Source organism: Manis pentadactyla, chromosome 1 (assembly GCF_030020395.1).
Source record: "Manis pentadactyla isolate mManPen7 chromosome 1, mManPen7.hap1, whole genome shotgun sequence".
In the NCBI taxonomy this organism is placed as follows: Eukaryota; Metazoa; Chordata; class Mammalia; order Pholidota; family Manidae; genus Manis; species Manis pentadactyla.
This window is the reverse complement of record NC_080019.1, coordinates 203,777,458-203,796,912: the sequence shown is the minus strand read 5'-3', so window position 1 is coordinate 203,796,912 and position 19,455 is coordinate 203,777,458. Positions and strand designations below refer to the sequence as shown.

Sequence of the window (19,455 nt, the reverse complement as noted above, 5' to 3'; positions counted from 1 at the left end):
TGGGCACTTTTACATCTCCCTAAACACCTGCTTATTAAAATTCAGTGACTCCACCCTTGTATTTCTAAATAAAATCACTTGAAGTCTTTCAGAGATTTTGTATTTCTCCATCACTATTTTCTTTCTTTCCCACACCAAAACCAAACTACTCTGTATTTTATTCTTTACCTCACCAAAATCCTATTCAAATCTCATATGGAAAGAATGAGTTCAAAAGCTAACATTTCTTCAGGAAATTTCAGTTCTGCACTTGAATGATATACCAACCAGATTATTCGGCCAGTCTAAAGAAGAAGTGGATAAAAAAGAAATTCAGGAAGTCCAGAGACCTCAGAAAGAGCGGCAGCATTCCTGATCAGCTCTGAAACCCCAAATTCTCTTGACAGGACACTCCACCCCACCTAAACAACTAACTGCTACTCCTCACCACCCCCTGGGGCCCTGTTACCTCGATCATCCTACTGTCCACAGGCAGGGTGGTGCTGACCATATGGACATTGGGTGTGGATGTTGATCTCTGCCTCTGGGAAAGGGAACCTTCAGAGGAGGGACTGGAGGTGTTGAAGGTGAAGGCATGGGGTGTGGAGTATCTGTGCTGGGAACTAGGTGAGGAGGAGAAAGAAAAGTCCATGTTGACACTCAGGCCTCCCCACTGGTAAAGTTAACTACCTACTTCATTAACATACTCAGGAAAACCCCGTTTGTACTACAACCTTTGACAAAATGTTTCAATATGCACCATTTAAACAATTTCTTCTAGGTACTTCCATATGCAAGTTTTTGAAAAGGAAATAATATATGTGCTTGGAAATTCACATGTGAAGAATAATTATGTTTTCTTCTTTTTAATAAATCACCACTACAGAGCACGCCAATGTTGTTAGACCATCTTTGGGAAAGAACATATCAGCATGTGCCAACCATACCTGCCAGCCACCTACCAGGTGAGCTGGAACCTGCCCAGTTTAATCTAGAGACTAAATTTTATCCATTGTGCAGCCTCTTTGCTCATCATCAGCTCACAAAGTAAATTAATGTGAATTCACTGTCAGGTGGCAGTGCCTAACTGCAAACCAATCACTGGCCTCTTATGCCAACACCAGGCCCCCACCAGAGCATCATGAACCCTACTAAGTAGTACAGTTTGATTATTTGCTCTAAAGCTTACTCTCAGTGTTGTTCAAATCCAAGTTAACATCAAGCATGAGTTCAAGAGATAAAAGGCTATTTTTTTTCCTAAAAGAAATTGTTCTATTATCTTGAAAAACTGCCTTCCCAGGTAATTCAGTGTTTAAGCCTTCAGAGGCCTGGTTTCTTCTATGAAATATTCAAAAGTACAGTTTTTGGTCAGACATGCTTTTCAAATTATCAAGAAAAATAAAAATCATACACAAATATATATCCAGGTATCATTCCAATACAAATTACTTATTCTGAGATATGCTGCCTTTAATAATCCCAGCCCTTTTGAAAAGGTCATTAAATATTATACAACTACATATGAAACGTCAGATCTTTTAGGTTCCAAGTTCATGTGTAATACTGATTGAGCCACGAATACAACAAAGCTCTGACTTTAAAGCTGAAAAACAAAGATAAGCTATGTGCAAACTCAGAGCACATCAGAAAGGATATTTACATTTAAAATTGAATTAGATTTTTTAAAGATGGAGTCTGTTACCATCGTTTTCTAAATGCAAGGCCATAATAAGCATTTCAGAGTCTTATTTTTATTAAATCACTGTATATAGTTTTGGGACCTTCTCCCTGAGCCTCAACTCACTACACACTAAGGAGGGCAAAATCTTAACATCTTTACAGCATGATGAGATATTAAGGGACATGCTAGGATAACAGAAGAAACTGCAATCAGAGTTACTTTCCAAAATATGAGAACTATAGGCCCACAAGGAGAAAGTTTTACATTCTGCTCTAACACCAATATTAAGTTCCACAGAAGTAGCAGGGGGTTTACACAGAAAGGAGGGAATGCAGACAACTCTTGTTTTTGTATTCAAGATTTCGATCCCACCAGCCCTAACATAACTTTCCAAAAGAAAAACTGTAGGTGAAAAAAAAATTACCTAACAGGCATCCGAGAAACAGACTCTCGCATCCGACGCATTGTCAAAGAAGGCAGTGCTGGGACCCCAGTATCACCAATAGTGGAATTTGGGAACAATCTAAATGAAATCAAAGAAAGACTGGTTTACAGACGTGCAGTCATTTTATAGAGTCAGCCTGCCTTGTCCTGCAAACTTACAGCTACTCAAACACATCTTTCCCTAGTCAGTTTTCCTCAGTTGTTTTGGGCCTCCCCACAATACAGAGACCCCCAACCAAAATGACTGGGTTTATGTAACTACAAAATGTGAACAACCCTGATCTGCCGTGAACACACGGGCTCTAATGTATATTTCTCAGAAATACTCTTCCAATGACCGGCTCTACCAAATGCTTTTTAAAGCTACAGGAGGGTACTTTATAACTTAAACCACACAGAGCTTTTCTGGAAACATCTGTCTTGGACACACATAGGTGAAAAGACTGAAATATGAAGATTACTTCAGCACCAAAAGTCAGAAGAGTAAAAAGTGATACATTAATTGAGCATCTTCTGTCCATGAGATGAGCTCAGCAACTTCTCAGGTTATCTTAGTTAATCCTTACAAGGACACTCCAAGGAAGGTAATATCCACTTCATGCAGATGAGTGAATGAGGCTCAGAGGTCATCACAGTTACTTAAGAGCAACACTAAGATTCTGAGCCATGTCTGATGGACTCTAACGCTTATGCCACTTACGCTACACAAGCTCTCTCTGCAACAGCAACCTGTGGCTACCACCCAAGCAAAAGGGACGTTCCCACCATTGCTTAATGATGACATTCCCAGTCTTTCTAGTACCCTCAAAACCGGATATAACGTCACCTTTGACTTTCACTTTCCCAGAACAACTTTTTAAAAGGCACTTTGGAATATGTACTTTTATTTAAGCCTTACTAAAAATATTTTGCCTACATGAAATTTTGGTAACTGATTTATCTCTTGAGGGATAAAAGTCTTTTAAAGTTTTACATTTCTGTCAATTTAAGACTAATGCTTACTGTTTTGTCCAGTTTGAGGTGAAGAAAATCGCACCAACTTTGCTTTCTGCTCGTTCTCAATGTCAAAGGTCTGTTCACCATATTTAACAAAATAGTGTCTACTAGCAACCGAGTAGATGACATTGTTAAAAGAGAAAAGCCAAGTCTTTTTGGTTTTCATATCCCTTTGTTCACTGCTGCACTGAACCACAGTGTATCAATGTCTGTTTGACGAGACAAGAGTCCTACCTGCTCGTCTGAGAGTTAGGCCACGCTAAAACTCACTGGTCTCGGGACTCTCCTGTTTCTGAAGCAGACGGTTTCCAGATCATGACAATTCATTACATAAATCTACAACCCAGATTGGTCAGTCAAATATATAATAAGCACCCTCAAGAGTTCCTGTCTTCCTGGCCCTGTATATATTCTTTGAAAAAGGGCGGCGCCTTACAGGAGCTGTCTGATGTTACTCCAGTCCACACACATGATAGGTACTTTGGTGCTACAGTGCTCGTGAAATTTGTAGCCACAAGTCTGACATCGAAAGCCATTTAGCAGGAACTTCTGACAGATGTCACAGAAGGCAAGCTTCAGGAAGGTCTTCCGAGCCTAGAGCAGGAACACAGGTATAAATTATGCTGAATAAATGAAAGATGACAAAAGAAAAAATTTCCTTTTTGGCCCCAAGAGATCTTATGGAATAAACAGTCATACTTCCAACATTTATAAAATCCATGCCTAGAGATTAAGGTATATCTGCAACTAATGAAACCTAAATTGCCTTACTGTAAACAGTGACACAGATAGAGCTTCCAGAAGCCACAATATATATGCTTATCATCTCTGAGGAAGTCCTATTATGCCAGCCAAAGCACCCAACACACCTCAAAGTGAAAAGAGATCTGCAACTTACAAAGTTGTGTGTTGTGAGGGGAACATGATCCAGGAAGTCTACTTGGAGTTCTTCTCCAATCAGCGAGGCAGCATCAGTATTCCAATCTAAACGTGCTTTTTTACTAAAGGTTTTTTTTTAAAAAAACGTATTATGAAAGGGAAATGTCTGAACAAGTTAAACCACTTATCTCATGCTACATAAACATCAGACTTAATCCCATGCAGCACTAACTTACTTAATTCATAAAACAATCCTGTAAGTGGGCATTATCATCCCAATTTTAAAAGGACAGAACTGGGGCCCTAACGAGGGGCTAAGGGCCTCACAGTGAGTGTAATCCAGCTCAGACAAACTCCGACACTGTGCTCTCAGAATAAAGTTTTCTTTAAACAATGAAATGCAGTAATTCCATGATAATAACTTTGTGACATTAAAATCTATAAAATCCTATAAAATGGGTTATACATATTGTTATAATAGAAGACATTAATCTTCACGAGCCTACTTCAATCTAGTAGATAAATAGAAAGGAATCACAAATGAAATGCACTTTTCTATTACTAATGGGCTCAAATCTGTAAAGTCGTTTGCAGGGTCTGTAAACATAAGTTGATGGGAGTCTTAACTGTCTTAAAACTTACTTTGAGACCACTCTTTCTGTGCCTAAACAAGACAGAAAAACAGATACACTGAAGTAAAAATTAATGCCCAGCTCCTTTCTCATGTCTTGTCTAGTTAATCAGACCCGTCTCCACATGGAAGAATATTCTCAGGTCCAGAGAGAACAACACATATATAGCATCATTCAAACTCCCTTCATCTGCCAGAAGCCTATTCCAGCCATTTTTCGGGTTACCCAACAGTAAATAACTCACTCCTTCATATAATTCCCTATACAAAGTCTGGAAAATTCCACACCCCAAAGTCCTGTTGTGCCCTAATAAAGCCAGAATGGGGCAGGCCCTGTTTTCTGACCAGTTTTCCAATGCTGCCATGGGACAGGAACCTAGGGCAGCTACAAATCAGGGCAGCCCTGGACCGAGTGGACCAAACTCCTCGCTGTGGCAGAATCTCTCTGGTCTTTAAAGAGCACCATAGACTGGCTTGGAGACCAAGTTGAGGCTATGCCTGGATAAGCCTGACATCTTCAAACATCTGCATTTCAACAAACTGCCTCCTAAGCGAGATGAATGGTATTAAGTCGGGGAATTTAGGCTCACCCAGGTGAGGACATTCATTCCCTGGGCTACTCTCTCAAACCAGGGAGAGCTCCCTGAATCATGAAAGATGTAAGCGGAAGATCAATAACAGAACAAGCACTTTCCAAGAAGAAGATAAAGTTATTTCCCCACATTTGGGGGCAATAATAATGAATCATGAATGGCTCTGGATGGTTCTGACACCATGAGCTACTCCTCCTAGCCTCTGAGAGGATGCCTCTCTCTTGTCACCACTATTAGGAACAAGATGAACTGTGGATCTCACTGGAAGCAGAAACTCTCCTGTATCCTTTAGCCCTGTGTCTGTCAACCTGCTGGGATTCAGTAAACATTAACTGAATAAAAATGGATGAGTCAATTACAACCACTTGAGGATAGCATTCTTTAACTCCAAACAAGAGTGCAAACACTTTCTGAGAACCCACTCTGTTCACTGCATTAGAGTGAACACAAAAATCCTTGCTCTCAAGAAACATACTGTTTGATGTTACTGTTTCCATCTATGGAAACATTATCAACACCTAACATATTTTCCTTCAATGCAACGTTCAAGCAACAGTCTCAAGTTCTTATATTTCATTTTTTCCAAACTGTCTCTTTATAAACAGGGTATACAAATACACAATATTCTTTAGGAAGCAAGTGCTATTTTTTTTTAATGGAACAGTTATTGTTTCAAGCTAACAGATCCTTACTGGCATGAAGGAAGACCTGACTGGCTTCTGAGTCCTTACCCTTTGTGTTCGTGGAGCAGTCTGAACACGGCACAGCACTCCGGCTGCAGGCCCCGCACCTTGAGTGCTTTCATAAGGCAATCATGCAAGCTCATTCCATTTCGCACATTGACCTACGAACAAACAACCACTTTTAGGACCAACACAGGCGGCACCCCACCCCTTGGAAAGGTGAGCACAGAGATAGACGCACCAGTCCATAAGGGTCTATGGAGAAGATTTGTAACAACATTGCTTATAATGTTGAACACACACACAGATACACAGGTAACAACTAGAATGTCCAGCAATAGGCAAGTAGTTGAATAAAGTGTGGAATATTTGTACATGTCACATGAGGCCACTACCATATGACTTATAATGACCTGGAGGAAGGGGTGTCTGTGATGTATTAATTGGGGGAAAATATTTTTCAGAATAATACAAAGAGTAATAAGCTCATTTAAAGGGTGGGGAACCTATACGTTTATGTATGCTGTATGAGTGTGAAAAGCCGCATACCTAAGACAGAGCGGGTGGAAGACAGAAAACGCTCAGCTTTCCCTTTACACCTCTCTCATGTGCTGGACTTGCTGAAATGTGCATACAAGCATGACTGTCCACAGAAAGGAAAACAGGCCAATCTAATCTATAACAAGCATGAGTTTTTCTGACCAAAACTTTATTTCAACCTGTTTTCCACAGAACATCTTATCTTCCTAACAAAATCCCATCACACATGCTCTTCATACTAGCAAGGGAGGGCATGCAGGAAGCAGGAGGGCAGAGCGCCTGCCCTTCTGTCAGGACAAGCAACACTGCCAGTGTGAATGGCCAGGCAGCACATTCCCAGCAGCCTTGGCCACGTCCATTCCCCCACAGGACCCGCACCCAGGCCTCAGAGCTGGGCAGGTACTCAGAGGCCTCATAGGAAATGTCAGTGCCCGGGAAGCTAAGAATAGCAGTTATAGGAATATTTCAACTAAGATCTCGAGAGTTTGATAAAAGCCCTATACATTTTGTTTTTAAAGCCAGTACAACTAGTCAAAAGTAAGGCCACTAGAGTCAGTATGGACAGTAAGGAGAGCAGAATGGAGATTGTTGATGCTTGCAAACCACTTGCAGTGGTGTTCCTCCGCTGCAGGAAAATGAGCCAGCCAACAGCAGCAACCCAGCCTCTTCCCAGAGGGAGGTGAGTGTATGTTTTTTATCTATTGTAAAGGTTTAAAATATTTTTAAATATTCATTCAAAATGTTCCACAAAGTTTGTTTTTAAAGTGTTCTTGAAGCAGTGATACCTTTAGAAAGATCCCACTAAGTTCCAGCTTTTCAGAAACAAAACAAGTAAACTGAGATGTACTGAATTACAAAGATAAGAAATCAAGAATGAGGGCAAGGAATAATAAACACTCCCCACTATCAGACCCATAACCTACATCACACACTGGGCAGTAGTGCTTTGAAAACTGTAAAGTGGCATCTGTGTTTTATCATTAATTTTCATTAAAAGTCACAGACTCCAAAAGCTAGACAGTTCTTTACATATCCTCGAATCCAGTGCACTCCCAAACTGGCTGGCATTAGAATCATCTAAGAAGCTTGTGAAAATACAGATGCCAAGTCTCCCTGCTCCAACACACCCAAGGATTCTGATTGGGCTCATCTGAAGGAAGCCCAGAAATCTGTACATTCACCTGCTTGTCAGAGTAATGTTACTGGTAATTAACAGCCTCAGCTATGGTCCAACTCACCCAGGAATAAATAAGAGCAGTTAGTCCAAGACACAGGTTTACAACACAAATGACAAGAAAAAATTTAAAAACAAGCAACTGCTAATTACTATTTACACTATTTTTATTACTACTTTTTACTACTCATTACTATTACAAGCAACTATTATTTCTAGCATTATTTATATCAGATATACATCCTCTCTGTTATTCTCCTCCCTGTGTTTTAATTGGTTAGATTTGACAAATTTCTGGAGACTGCTAGGTGATGAGGACAGTCTGCAAGGGTCCCAGCACTGAAGCAACCTGGGATAATCAGAAACAGCTGCTGGCCAGCAAGAGCCTCCGTCCTCCTTCAATGCTCCCTTGAAGCTGGGTGCCTGGTGAGAGAAGCTGGTTCTTCCAGAGACAAATGGTCCATCTCTGGTCAAAGAAATAGGAGAAACTAACTTTCTCTGCTAGAACCTTCTCATAAGCTGTAGGAGAAGCCAAGCCTCCAAACCACTGGTTCCCAACCATCAGCTGTGCTCAAATGAATGCTGTCGGGGATACACAGCTGTAAAAAAAAAAAAAAAAACTCAAATAATCATAGCTACCATTTTTCTTATTAATGAATTATCTACTATATTCAGCATGAGCCTCATTTCATAAAGATCAGAAAACAAGAGGCTCAAAATGTTACGTAACTTTTCTAGATGATGCAAGTAAGTAAAAGGTAATGCAGGATTTAAGCTGGTCCTGCTTGTCTTATTAAAGGCCCATACACTTCATCCTCATGCCAAAGTCTTGCAGGCAAGCCGTGGCAGATGGTGGGGAAGGTGGCCACAGACGCACCAGAAGCAGCAAGCACCCGGCACGGTCACATGTCCCACCTGGGCTCTCCATTCAAGGTTAGAAAGATTAATGAGAAAGAGGTGAAAACCACTGTGTAACTAGAAGACCACTAATGAAATGTAAGGGGAGTATTACTATTTCTTTTGCTGGCCATTAAACTTGCACTTGTAAGAAGGGGAACAAAAATTAATTTGCCCAAACTTAAATTTTAAATGCCTTTTGAGTTTTGCCTTCAGTTCAAAATGTACCTAAATATACAGTGCCATAACTGGGAGCTTCCTTAGGTTCACAGAAGAAATACACAGGAATTTATTAGTAAAACTGGGAGAGTTAAGAGTTGTTAGAAACTGACAGAACTTTGGACTGGACTTCCCAATCTTGGACTGGGACCTGGGAATCTTGCCTTACCTAGGTACGCAGAAAAAAACACAATACTGATTTCACACAAAGAACGAAGAAGGGTGGTTAATGAGGAGGTGTACAAGTTTTGAACTAAGGTTTTCTTAAATGTCCCACCACACAAAATTAGAACTTCACTTTTCTGTTTCAGCCAAGTGGGTTTTTTTCTCACCAGGATAGTAGGAAAATTTTCTGAGCAGTAATTTCTTAGAAAAATTGGAGTCTTGTGTCAGAAAACCAAGCAGCAGTGCCCTGCCATGGTGCCAATATGAATCTGTTGCTGACACTACAAAAATAAACTCTGCAGAAACAACTGGCTGGTGCCAGGGCCTGGGAACAGGGAAGGCACTGGGATTTCTAAACCACCTCCAGCTTTGCCTGGGGCCTATGAAATTCACCAAAATAATCTTATTTCCTTCTATACACTTGATTCTAACATCCAAAAAACTTTATGTGAACATTTTGTTTTAATGTTCAGAAGAAAGTAATTTTTCAAAGTGAGCTGGAAAGGTCCAAGGGAGCTTTTCAAAGGTAAGTCTCTGAAATACACCCCCATAAGAATATATTTTTTGTTATAAAAGAAGACAATTCCAAGCAAGAGTAATGGGGTGGGAGAAAAGGCAGAGGATGTGGAAGGACACAGCAATATATAACAGTAAAACCTGCAGGTGAAAAGTCAAATAAAAAGACCCTAAGGAAAAAAATATTTTATAATAAAAAAACAAAAAAATAAGAAGACCCTAAGGGACAGTGAAGATTTTCCCTACGTATAAGGTAGGCAACATGATCTGTATATGTTTTCTATAGGCAGGTGGACAGCTAAATTTTTTGAGAGCAATGTTCAACATACCACTGTTCTTTGCTTGTTTGGCAAGAAAACACGGATAGTGTTGCTTGTCTTTGAAGAGTCTGTAAGTTTGCCATCATCTGATGCCCGGCGCTGGAAGCCGAACTGCTGAGCTATTGTGGGGGAGACGCAGCTGGGGCCATCAAACACTGCGTCTCTCACTCCAAAGCCGTTGCTGATGGTCCTCCAGGCCCCCTGTATGTGCTCCATTGATGCAGCTCACACAACACTTAAACCTGGTAAGAAGACAAGTAACTGTAATTGTAGAACAAAGGCAAAAAACTCAGCAACACAATATCAAATAAATGTGAAAATACTGGCCTGTGGGCTTTCTTAAAGTGATACCCTCTACTTGAATAAATCAGAAAACTTCTATATTAGTATATTTCAATAAAATATTTTATAGACAACTCAAAAATAAGCAAAATGGGGAGATTAAAATAGACTCATCAAGGGCTATACCATCAGTTAAAAACCAACCTGAAACACGAGCCCAGGTCTCCTGACTTCTAGTCTAATTCTTCTTCAGTTGCATTTCTCTTCTGCGTTATTACTTATTAAGCATGAGCAATGAGCCTTGAGTATGACTAGTTCATTAGTACTATGAGAAATACAAAAAAAAGGCATAAGCCCTTACTTTCTGCCTTAAAGGAAAAGGAATCAATATTTCTAGGATATGTGTTAGACACTTTACATATAAATTATCTCATTTAATTTGTATAAGGGCCCCAAAGATTTTAAATCCCTTCCTCCATCTACCCTTTATTTTTTAAACAAGTAAGGCACAGAAAAATTACGCTACTTGCCCAAGAACACCCAGGTGAAAGGTAAAATAACCAGATGCTGTATCTCTTTAAATTTAAAGTCCATGAACTTCCCATCATAATGTTCAGAGCTCAGTTTTGGTTCAGAAACAAAGCTTATAAACAGAAGCAAGAAGAAACAGTCACCTAACCAAAAATAACCTAGTGTTCTAATCTGTCAGCAAGAAAACTGCAACAAGTACGCACAGTCTCACGATGACAGTAAGTCAGACACCACGCAGTGAGGCCACGCAATGCCCTGGCATGGCTGCAAGTCAGCAAACACACACAAGTGAGAGGTTTGTGGGAAAACGGGAATCCCATCCTTCTCAAGCCTTCCTATTTAAAAAAATTTTGTCCAGCAATTTTCTAGGTGCCTACTATTATGAGACAGTATATACTGTATACATCCCACTTATATTATCCAACCTACTCCTCAAGGAGGTAAAGAATTAAATTAAAAACTGTTTAAAATTAAAAGACTTTAATTCAAACCTCTCGTTTTCAAACAGAAGCTTCTGTCTGAATACCCACTATGTGCTAAGCTCTTTCTCACATCATACACATGCCTGAATCAAGAGGGGACAATAGATATTAACAATTCTTAGTTGACAGTTGAGCAAACCAGAGAGGTTTAGAGATTCAAGATCACAGCATGGTGTACTCTCTCACAGTCTTGGCACAACCTTTTGGAGAACATGGTAGTAACTACTAAAATTCTGAAATGTTCTTGAAGATTGATTTAGTAACTCAATTCCACTTTAGGAACTTATCCTACAGAAGTATAAGGTAAGTGTATAAAGATGTATGTACAAGCATCTTCACTACAGCATTGTCCACATAGCCTTGAAAAATTGGGGGAACAAAACAAATATCTAACAATGATCAAACAAATCATGTTAATATCCATGTACTAAATGAAGTAGATCTGATGAAAGAAAAAATGAAAAATATAATTTGAACCTGTTTTATATTAATGTAGAAAGAGGGCAGAAAATCTAGAATCATAAAGAGGTTAAGAAAATCTGGAATAAATTACTAAGTGATTATTTCAGCAGGATTATGAACAATTTTTCCTTTTTATATAATATCTATTTACTTTTTGCTTTGTACTTTTCTATTATTCTATAAATTTGTATGAGCCTATTTTATTTGTGTAAGGGGGAGGGGCAGGACAAACTTCCACAGCCTTAGTTGCAGGGCCACGACACACTGCCCTACCCTCTCTGGCATCTAAACATTGAGTACCGACACACTCCTAACTCACTTTCCCCCTTGGGAACCATGAGGTCACTTCTTACAGGCACCTCCAGCTCCTCTTTTCTCTAGATCTTTTTTCCCCCTAAAGAGGAAGAGGGGAAGGATTTCAAAAGCCAGATGAGAGAAACAGAGAAGCCTCATCTGATGTGGCTCCTATGACCTATAAACAAAGAGCAGCCAAAGCAATCCTAAAAATGCAAGTCATCATGTCCCTCCCCTGTTTAAGACTCAGAATAAAAGCTAAACTCCTTGTTTCTGAACATGCCAGCTTCACACCCTCATGCCAGACTTCAGGACTTTTGAACTTCTCGTTCCTTTCTCCTGGAAGGCTGAAACTTTCAGAAACAAGCAAGTTGGCCTTTTCACATCATTAAGGTTACTTTCCCCAGCCACCCTAGCCAAAAGACTTGGGTCCCCTCCCCCCATCAAAATAACCCTTTCTTATTTTCTTCATTGCATTTACTATTATGTTACACTGTTCACAGATTCTGGTCAGTAACCCCCCACCCTCCTCCTGCTTCAGGAGGGCAGGACTACACCAAATCTTGCTCACTGCTATATTCTTAGTTCCTGATACGATACTTGGAACATGAAGGCACTCAAATATTTATTAAATGAATTAATTAAATGAATTAAGTTAGGAATCAGAATAATGCTGCAAAAAATTTAAATTTTTTATAGAAGAGAACTGTTGAGAACTAGTAAATGTGAATTCAATCTCCATTTGTTAGCACACTTTTAAAAAAACGCCCATCATTCAGCAAAAGACAAACTACAAAAATTACATTCTGTACTTAATGGGGATTGTAGTAGGGGGGGATACAAGGGGGAGATTGTATTATAATCTATTGGCTAAAGAACTCACAAGACTCAAATGTACTCTAAGTTTAAGAACATGGTTATTTTATTGTGAATTCTAAGTCTTATAGGCACTTAGAAAATAAAAGTGCTGACCCTTAGTAGAGAACATACTACAATAATTGTTATTAATGTGACAAAATAAAAACAAACTCACTTTAATTCTCAAGTTACAGATTATTTATCACCATAATTTTTATTTTTCCATGTCTACATCTAGGCCACTTACAGGCTAAGAAGCACACCAAGTCAGTGCTTCCTAACCTTTTTCATGTCACTCATACAAAATGATGGACATTTGTGAGACAGAATGAGGTAAACAGAAGTCCAAAAAGGCCAAGAGCTCTACCAGTTGCCCCAGGAATGATAGGTACACCTCTAACTTGTTCATTTTAGGAAGCACTATGCTAACATATTCCTTAATCAATTTACTAAAAGACACACACCTGAACACAAAAAAGAAGCATCTTCTAAAACCCGTACAGTAGCATATTAGCAAAATGAGTTCAAAAATACATCAAAAAGATCATCCATCACAACCAAGTGGGATTTATTCCAGTGATGCAATGATTGTATAATATTCATAAAACAATCATATCATACACAACATTAACAAAAAGAGGATAAAAACTACAATACCATCTCAATAGATGATGAAAAATCATTTGACAAAAGTCACCATCCACTCATGATAAAAACTTTCAACAAAATGGGTATAGAGGGTATGTTCCTCAACATAATAAAGGCCATATACAACAAAAAGTTAACATCATTACTTAATGGTGAAAAGCTGAAAACTTTTCCTCTAAGATCAGGAACAAAACAAGGATGTCCACTCTCACCACTCTTATTCAACAGAGTACTGGAGTCCTAGCCATGGCAATCAGAAATCAAAGAGAAAAAAGGCATCCAAATTGGTAAGAAGGAAGTTATGCTGTCACTATGTGCAGATTACATGATATTGTACATAGAAAACCTTAAAGACTCCACCAAAAAACTATTAGAACTAATAACTGAATTCAGCAAAGTTGCAGGATACACAATTAATATACAGAAATCTCTTGCATTCCTATATACTACCAACAAACAGGCCGAAAGAGAAATGAGGAAAACAACTCCATTTACAGTTGCATCAAAAAGAATAAAATGCCAAGAATAAACCTAACCAAGGAGGTGAAAGACCTGTGTTCTGAAAACTGTATGACACTACTGAGAGAAATTAAAGAAGACACCAATAAATGGAAATCTATCCCATGCTCATGGATAGGAAGAATTAACATTGTCAAAATGGCCATCCAGCCCAAAGCAATTTACAGATTCAATGGAATCCCTATCAAAATACCAACAGCATTTTTCAATGAACTAGCACAAATAGTTCTAAAATTCATATGGGACCACAAAAGACCCCCAACAGCCAAAGCAAGCCTGAGAAAGAAGAAAAAAGCTGGAGGGGATTATGCTCCCTAACTTCAAGCTATAATACAAAGCTACAATAATCAGTACGGCACTGGCAATTGAACAGACCCATAGATTTATAGAACAGAATAGAGCCCTCAGATAAAAACCCACACATACCCTTCCTCCCTTCCTCCCTCCTCCCTTCCCTTCTCTCTCTCTCTCTCTCTTTCTCTCTCTCTCATTCTTTCTCTTTCTCTCTCCTTCCTTCTTTCCTTCCTTCCCTCTTTTAAACTCTCCTGGAAATCTGATGTTTTAATGAATAAATTCTGAAGTGTGATACCAAAAAAAAAAAAAAAAAAAAAACCCACACATACATGGTCAATTAATATGTGATAAAGGAACCATGAATATACAATGGGGAAAAGACAGCCTCATCAACAACTGGTGTTGGCAAAACTGGACAGCTACATGCAAGAGAATGAAACTGGAAGACTGTCCACCTCCATACACAAAAGTAAACTCAAAATGGATCGAAGACCTGAATGTAAGTCATGAAACCATAAAACTCTTAGAAGACAACATAGTAAAAAATCTCTACATAAGTATGAGCAATTTTTTTTCCTGGACACATCTCAGACAAGAGAAACAAAATACAAAGTGAACAAGTGGGACTACATCAAACTAAAAAGCCTCTGTACAGCAAAGGACTCCATCAGCAGGAAAAGACACCCTACAGTATGGGAGAATATATATGTAAACAATTCATACAATAAGGGGTTAACATCCAAAATATATAAAGAACTCACATGCCTCAACACCCAAAAAGCAAACAACCCTATTAAAAATGGGCAGAGGATATGAACAGACAATTCTCCAAAGAAATTCAGATGGCCAACAGGCACATGAAAAGATGCTCCACATTGCTAATTATCAGGGGAATGTAAATTAAAACCACAATGAGATATCACCTCACACCAGTTAGAATGGCCAACATCAAAAAAAACAAGGATCAACAAATGCTGTCAAGAATGCGGAGAAAGGGGAACCCTCCAACACTGTTGGTGGGAATGTAAATTAGTTCAACCATTGTGGAAAGCAATATGGACGCTCCTAAAAAACTAAAAATAGATATACCATTTGACCTGGAATTCCACTCCTAGGAATTTACCCAAAGAAAACAAGTTCTCAGATTCAAAAAGACATATGCACCCCTATGTTTATTGCAGCACTATTTACAATAGCCAAGATATGGAAGCAACCTAAGTGTCCATCAATAGATGAATGGAAAATGAAGATGTGGTATATATACACAATGGAATACTATTCAGCTATGAGAAGAAACATATCCTACCATCTGCAACAACATGGATGGACCTCGAGGGTATTATGCTCAGTGAAATAAGCCAAGCTGAGAAAGACAAGTGCCAAATGATTTCACTCATTTGTGGAGTATAACAACGAAGAAAAACTGAAGGAACAAAACAGCAGCAGACTCACAGACTCCAAGAAGGGACCAGCGGTTACCAAAGGGGAAGGGGAAGGGGAAGGGGAAGGATGGGTGGGTGGGGAGGGAGGGAGAAGGGGACTGAGGGGTATTATGATTAGTGCACATGGTGTAGAGGGGGTGGTCACGGGAAAAACTGTAGCACAGAGAAGACAAGTAGTGACTCTGTGGCATCTTACTACACTGATGGACAGTGACTTCAATGGGGCATGGGGGGAACTTGATAATATGGGTGAATGTAGTAACCACAATGTTTTTCATGTGAAACCTTCTCAAGTGTGTATATCAATGACTCCTTAATGAAAAAAAAAAAAAAAAAACTAAGCCAAACAGAATGAACAAAATAGCAGTAAACTCACAGACACTGAGAAGGGGCTAGTGGTTACAATGTGGGAGAGGTGGGGGAAAGGTGGGGGTGGGGGAAGGGGGATAAAAGGACACAAAAATTCTCAATCATAATATAAGCTGGTCATGAGGAATGTAGTACAGCATGGAGAATACAGCAGTTAATTATTCTGTAACATCTTCCTATGTTGACAGATAGTAACTGCACTAATGGGGGTGAGGATTTAATAATACGGGTAACTGCTGAAGCACTGTGTTGTACATCTGAAACCAATATAAGATTGTATATATCACAATATTTCACTAAAAAATTTAAAAACATACAGCAATATGCTTCAATTTTAATGAGATATTCAGAAGCGCCATTGACACTACTCTCAACTGTCAACACAGATGAAACATAAATGTAAATCTAGCTTCTAATATGATGATTTCTCCCTCTGATCTGTTGACCAAATGCTCTAAGTCAAAAAATACACCTGCATCTACACACCTAGAGACATACAAAAACCAGATAATCCAAAGTAGAAATCAGTTTCTGAATGTGAAAGATCATTCACAGTTCCAAAGAAAAGTTGCAAAATAAATGCATTCTCTTATGAATGGAGAAATTCACTATGGTAAAAGAAATCAATCATTAAAAAAAAAAAAAGACATATATATGCCCTATAAAGGATTACTATTCCTAATATACAAAGAACTCCTGAAAATTAACTAGAAAGAGATGACTAAGGCCACAGAGAAAGACAGGGAATTAAACTCATAGGACAGAAACACAAAGGCCATGGACACAAATGTTTATATAGAGAGAAATGCAAATATTGAGAGTACGATTATCAGATTTATAAAATTTAAAAGATTGAAAACATCCATCATAAGCATTTAAAGAAATCTCCCTCTCATTACACTTGCTGGTAAAAGTGCAAACCACAACAGTCTAACAATCTAATAGTTTCTGTTAACTATTTAAATATTTAAATTCACATACTATTTGACAATCTATCCTACAAGGAGAAAAAAAATCCAGCACAACAAAAACACACAGGAATATTTACTGCAGCATTATATGTGAAAACTGTAAACTACTTCAGAGCCAAAGCCATGGAACTAAACTAGGAACAATTTAAAGAAGGACTGGTTTACAAAAACAAGACATTCCAGGAAAAGATGCTGCCCCCTACACACTGACTAAGGGCCTAATTTAAGGATTTATCCAGACATCGTTATCTAGGAAAAATACTATCTGAAGCTATAAAAAAACCCTACTTTGGTTTGCCCAAGAGAACTTTTGAAAAAGAAATCTTTCATATGTATACACAGTGGAATATTATTCAGCCATAAAAAGAAAAGTAATCCTGCCATTTGCAACATGGATGGATCTAGAAGGTATTACACTCAGTGAAATAAGCCAGGCAGAGAATGACAAATACCATATGATTTCACTTATTTGTGGAATATAAAAACAAAGCTAAACAGAAGGAACAAAATAGCAGTAGACTCAGACATTGAGAAGGGACTAAGGTTACCAAAGGGGAGGGGAAGGAGATAAAGGGGCACAATAATTCACAATCATGATATAAGATGGTCATGGGGATGGCAGTACAGCACGGAGAATACAGTTAATGATTCCGTGACATTACCGATAACAATTGGTAACTGCTGAACCACTGTATTGTGTATTTGAAACCAAGTAAGATTGTATATCAACAATACTTTAATTTTAAAAAAATCTTTTAAGTTTTAAACAGGGAGTGTATTTTACTTTTATTTTTAAGTAGTTTGGGATTCACTGATAAAAAAATTATTTTCCATAATGTAAGAATGGGGCCAATGCCATCTGTCTGTCACCAGTACACTTTTAAAGGACTATATGTGTTGTGAAGTGTCAAAAGTAAACCCAACAAAAGATAAGTTAAAAATGTTTGCAAAGTACTTTTTGGTCCACCTTTACAAGCCTTACTAAAAATGTTTTGTTTAAAGGAGGATTATTAGATTTTCCATTTGAGGTTAACTTTGGTAACAAAAAGTTTATATGGAATCTAATTTTAAAAGCTAATTTCTGTCCAGTAATAAAATAATCTTTTTTAAGGTAACTCTCCTCACATGTATAAAATAGTAGCTTTATTATCACAAAAGTTCCTTGACCTTAAACACTTAATCTGGTGAGACAGCTTAAGCATTTGAATTCTACAAGACTAAACATCTACCTTTTACCAGAAAAGAAACAGCATATTCATGACCTCATTTATTATGATAGCTAAATTCTATAAATTATTTAGGAAGCCTACAATTTACTTAATATGAATTCTTCTAGCCTGTTCTAGAAGAATTCAGGTTCAACTGGTTCCAAACCGCTTCCTACTGCATTCCACGACCTCTCCCCCTCCCTCCCTCCCACCCCCAGCATCAAAGAACACCTCAGAAATCAAAAAGTCCAGATCCTATCCTACTGTTTCCTCCACTTTGGCTACTGTTTCTTTAAGAAACTGTCACAATAGGCTTAACCCCGAAGTCAGTATTTGAAGGACACAGCGGATGGTTTTTATGACAGAAAAAGTGTAGAACTTATTAATAACTGCCAGATGCCTTAGCTTTCTGTAGTCATCCATTCTTTGATCAGGAGTTTATCTCACTTTCTCTGAACCTATTATTTCTAGCCTACATTATTTGAGGGTGGTCGGTTCTGGAGGTTCACCAAAACAGTTTGCCTTTTATTGGCTTCATGCTTCATTTGGACATAGTGGAGTTTGAGGATATGTTTGTATGTAAAACATACATCAATGTCATGTAACTCATGATTTTTACAGTAACTCTTTTCAAAGCCGTGTATTTCTGTAACAAAATGTCTATTTTTATTACCATGGTTTGTTCAGTTGTCATCTCTCTCAACTTCATTTCTCTATGTGAATATTGCTTTTTATAAAGTTAGTGATACCTTTTCTATATCCAAGTTAAAAGATGGCTTATAAATTCTAAATAGTACTGAGTTAAGGAGCAAACAAAGTAACTACAGTAGAAAAACACGTAGCACTGAATTATGCAACATGGAGACTCAAGGAAGAGTCAAAGGCCAAGCCCCGAACGTTTCAGGGGCTCGAAGCAGGTCGATTTCAGTTGACTTCTTTGGGTCCTTTTTGTGGCATAACTAAAATAAACAACAATGTTTCAAACAAAGACAGAATAGACACTTTCTTAACAGCCAGCTTCAGGGAAGGGAGTTCAAAAATTCAAGTCTGTTTCTTTCCTAGATTGCAACTCAGAACTTTGTCAAACTGTGGGATATGACCCATTAGTGGTCAGGAAATCATTTTGTTGAGTCATGATCAGCTTTATTAAATAAGAGCAGAATATATCACACATGGTAGTAAGTACTATTCTGAGAAACCTTTGATTCAGGTACACACACGACAAAATGTATTTCTTAGTGTGGACCACTGCAAAGTTTGAAAGCTTCTGATATAATTCTAAACCCCAGAATCCCTAGGAGAGCTTGCACTGATTTCCCCAATGCATTTATTCACATAAAATGTTTCTTGGACTTGAATGATTGCCTTTTTTTTTCTT

The 19,455-nt window shown here is 38.4% G+C and overlaps 1 protein-coding gene across 5 annotated transcripts in view; it reads right to left on the bottom strand.

Moving 5' to 3' along the window:
• RAF1 (Raf-1 proto-oncogene, serine/threonine kinase) overlaps window positions 1-19,455 on the bottom strand; it is a 78,201-nt gene that overhangs the window by 12,054 nt on the left and 46,692 nt on the right. For 2 of the 5 annotated variants that reach the window (XM_036911402.2, XM_036911404.2), the window contains exons 2-7: window positions 9,727-9,959; window positions 5,935-6,047; window positions 3,999-4,101; window positions 3,537-3,694; window positions 2,085-2,183; window positions 449-602 (exon numbers count right to left, since the gene is read on the bottom strand). In XM_036911402.2, coding sequence (XP_036767297.1) covers window positions 449-602; window positions 2,085-2,183; window positions 3,537-3,694; window positions 3,999-4,101; window positions 5,935-6,047; window positions 9,727-9,933 — 834 coding nt within the window. In that variant the 5' untranslated portion in view covers window positions 9,934-9,959. Of the gene's footprint in view, window positions 1-448; window positions 603-2,084; window positions 2,184-3,536; window positions 3,695-3,998; window positions 4,102-5,934; window positions 6,048-9,726; window positions 9,960-10,203; window positions 10,319-19,455 lie in introns of those variants that run through there. The other 3 variants (XM_036911406.2, XM_036911407.2, XM_036911403.2) reach the window with 2 other exon arrangements.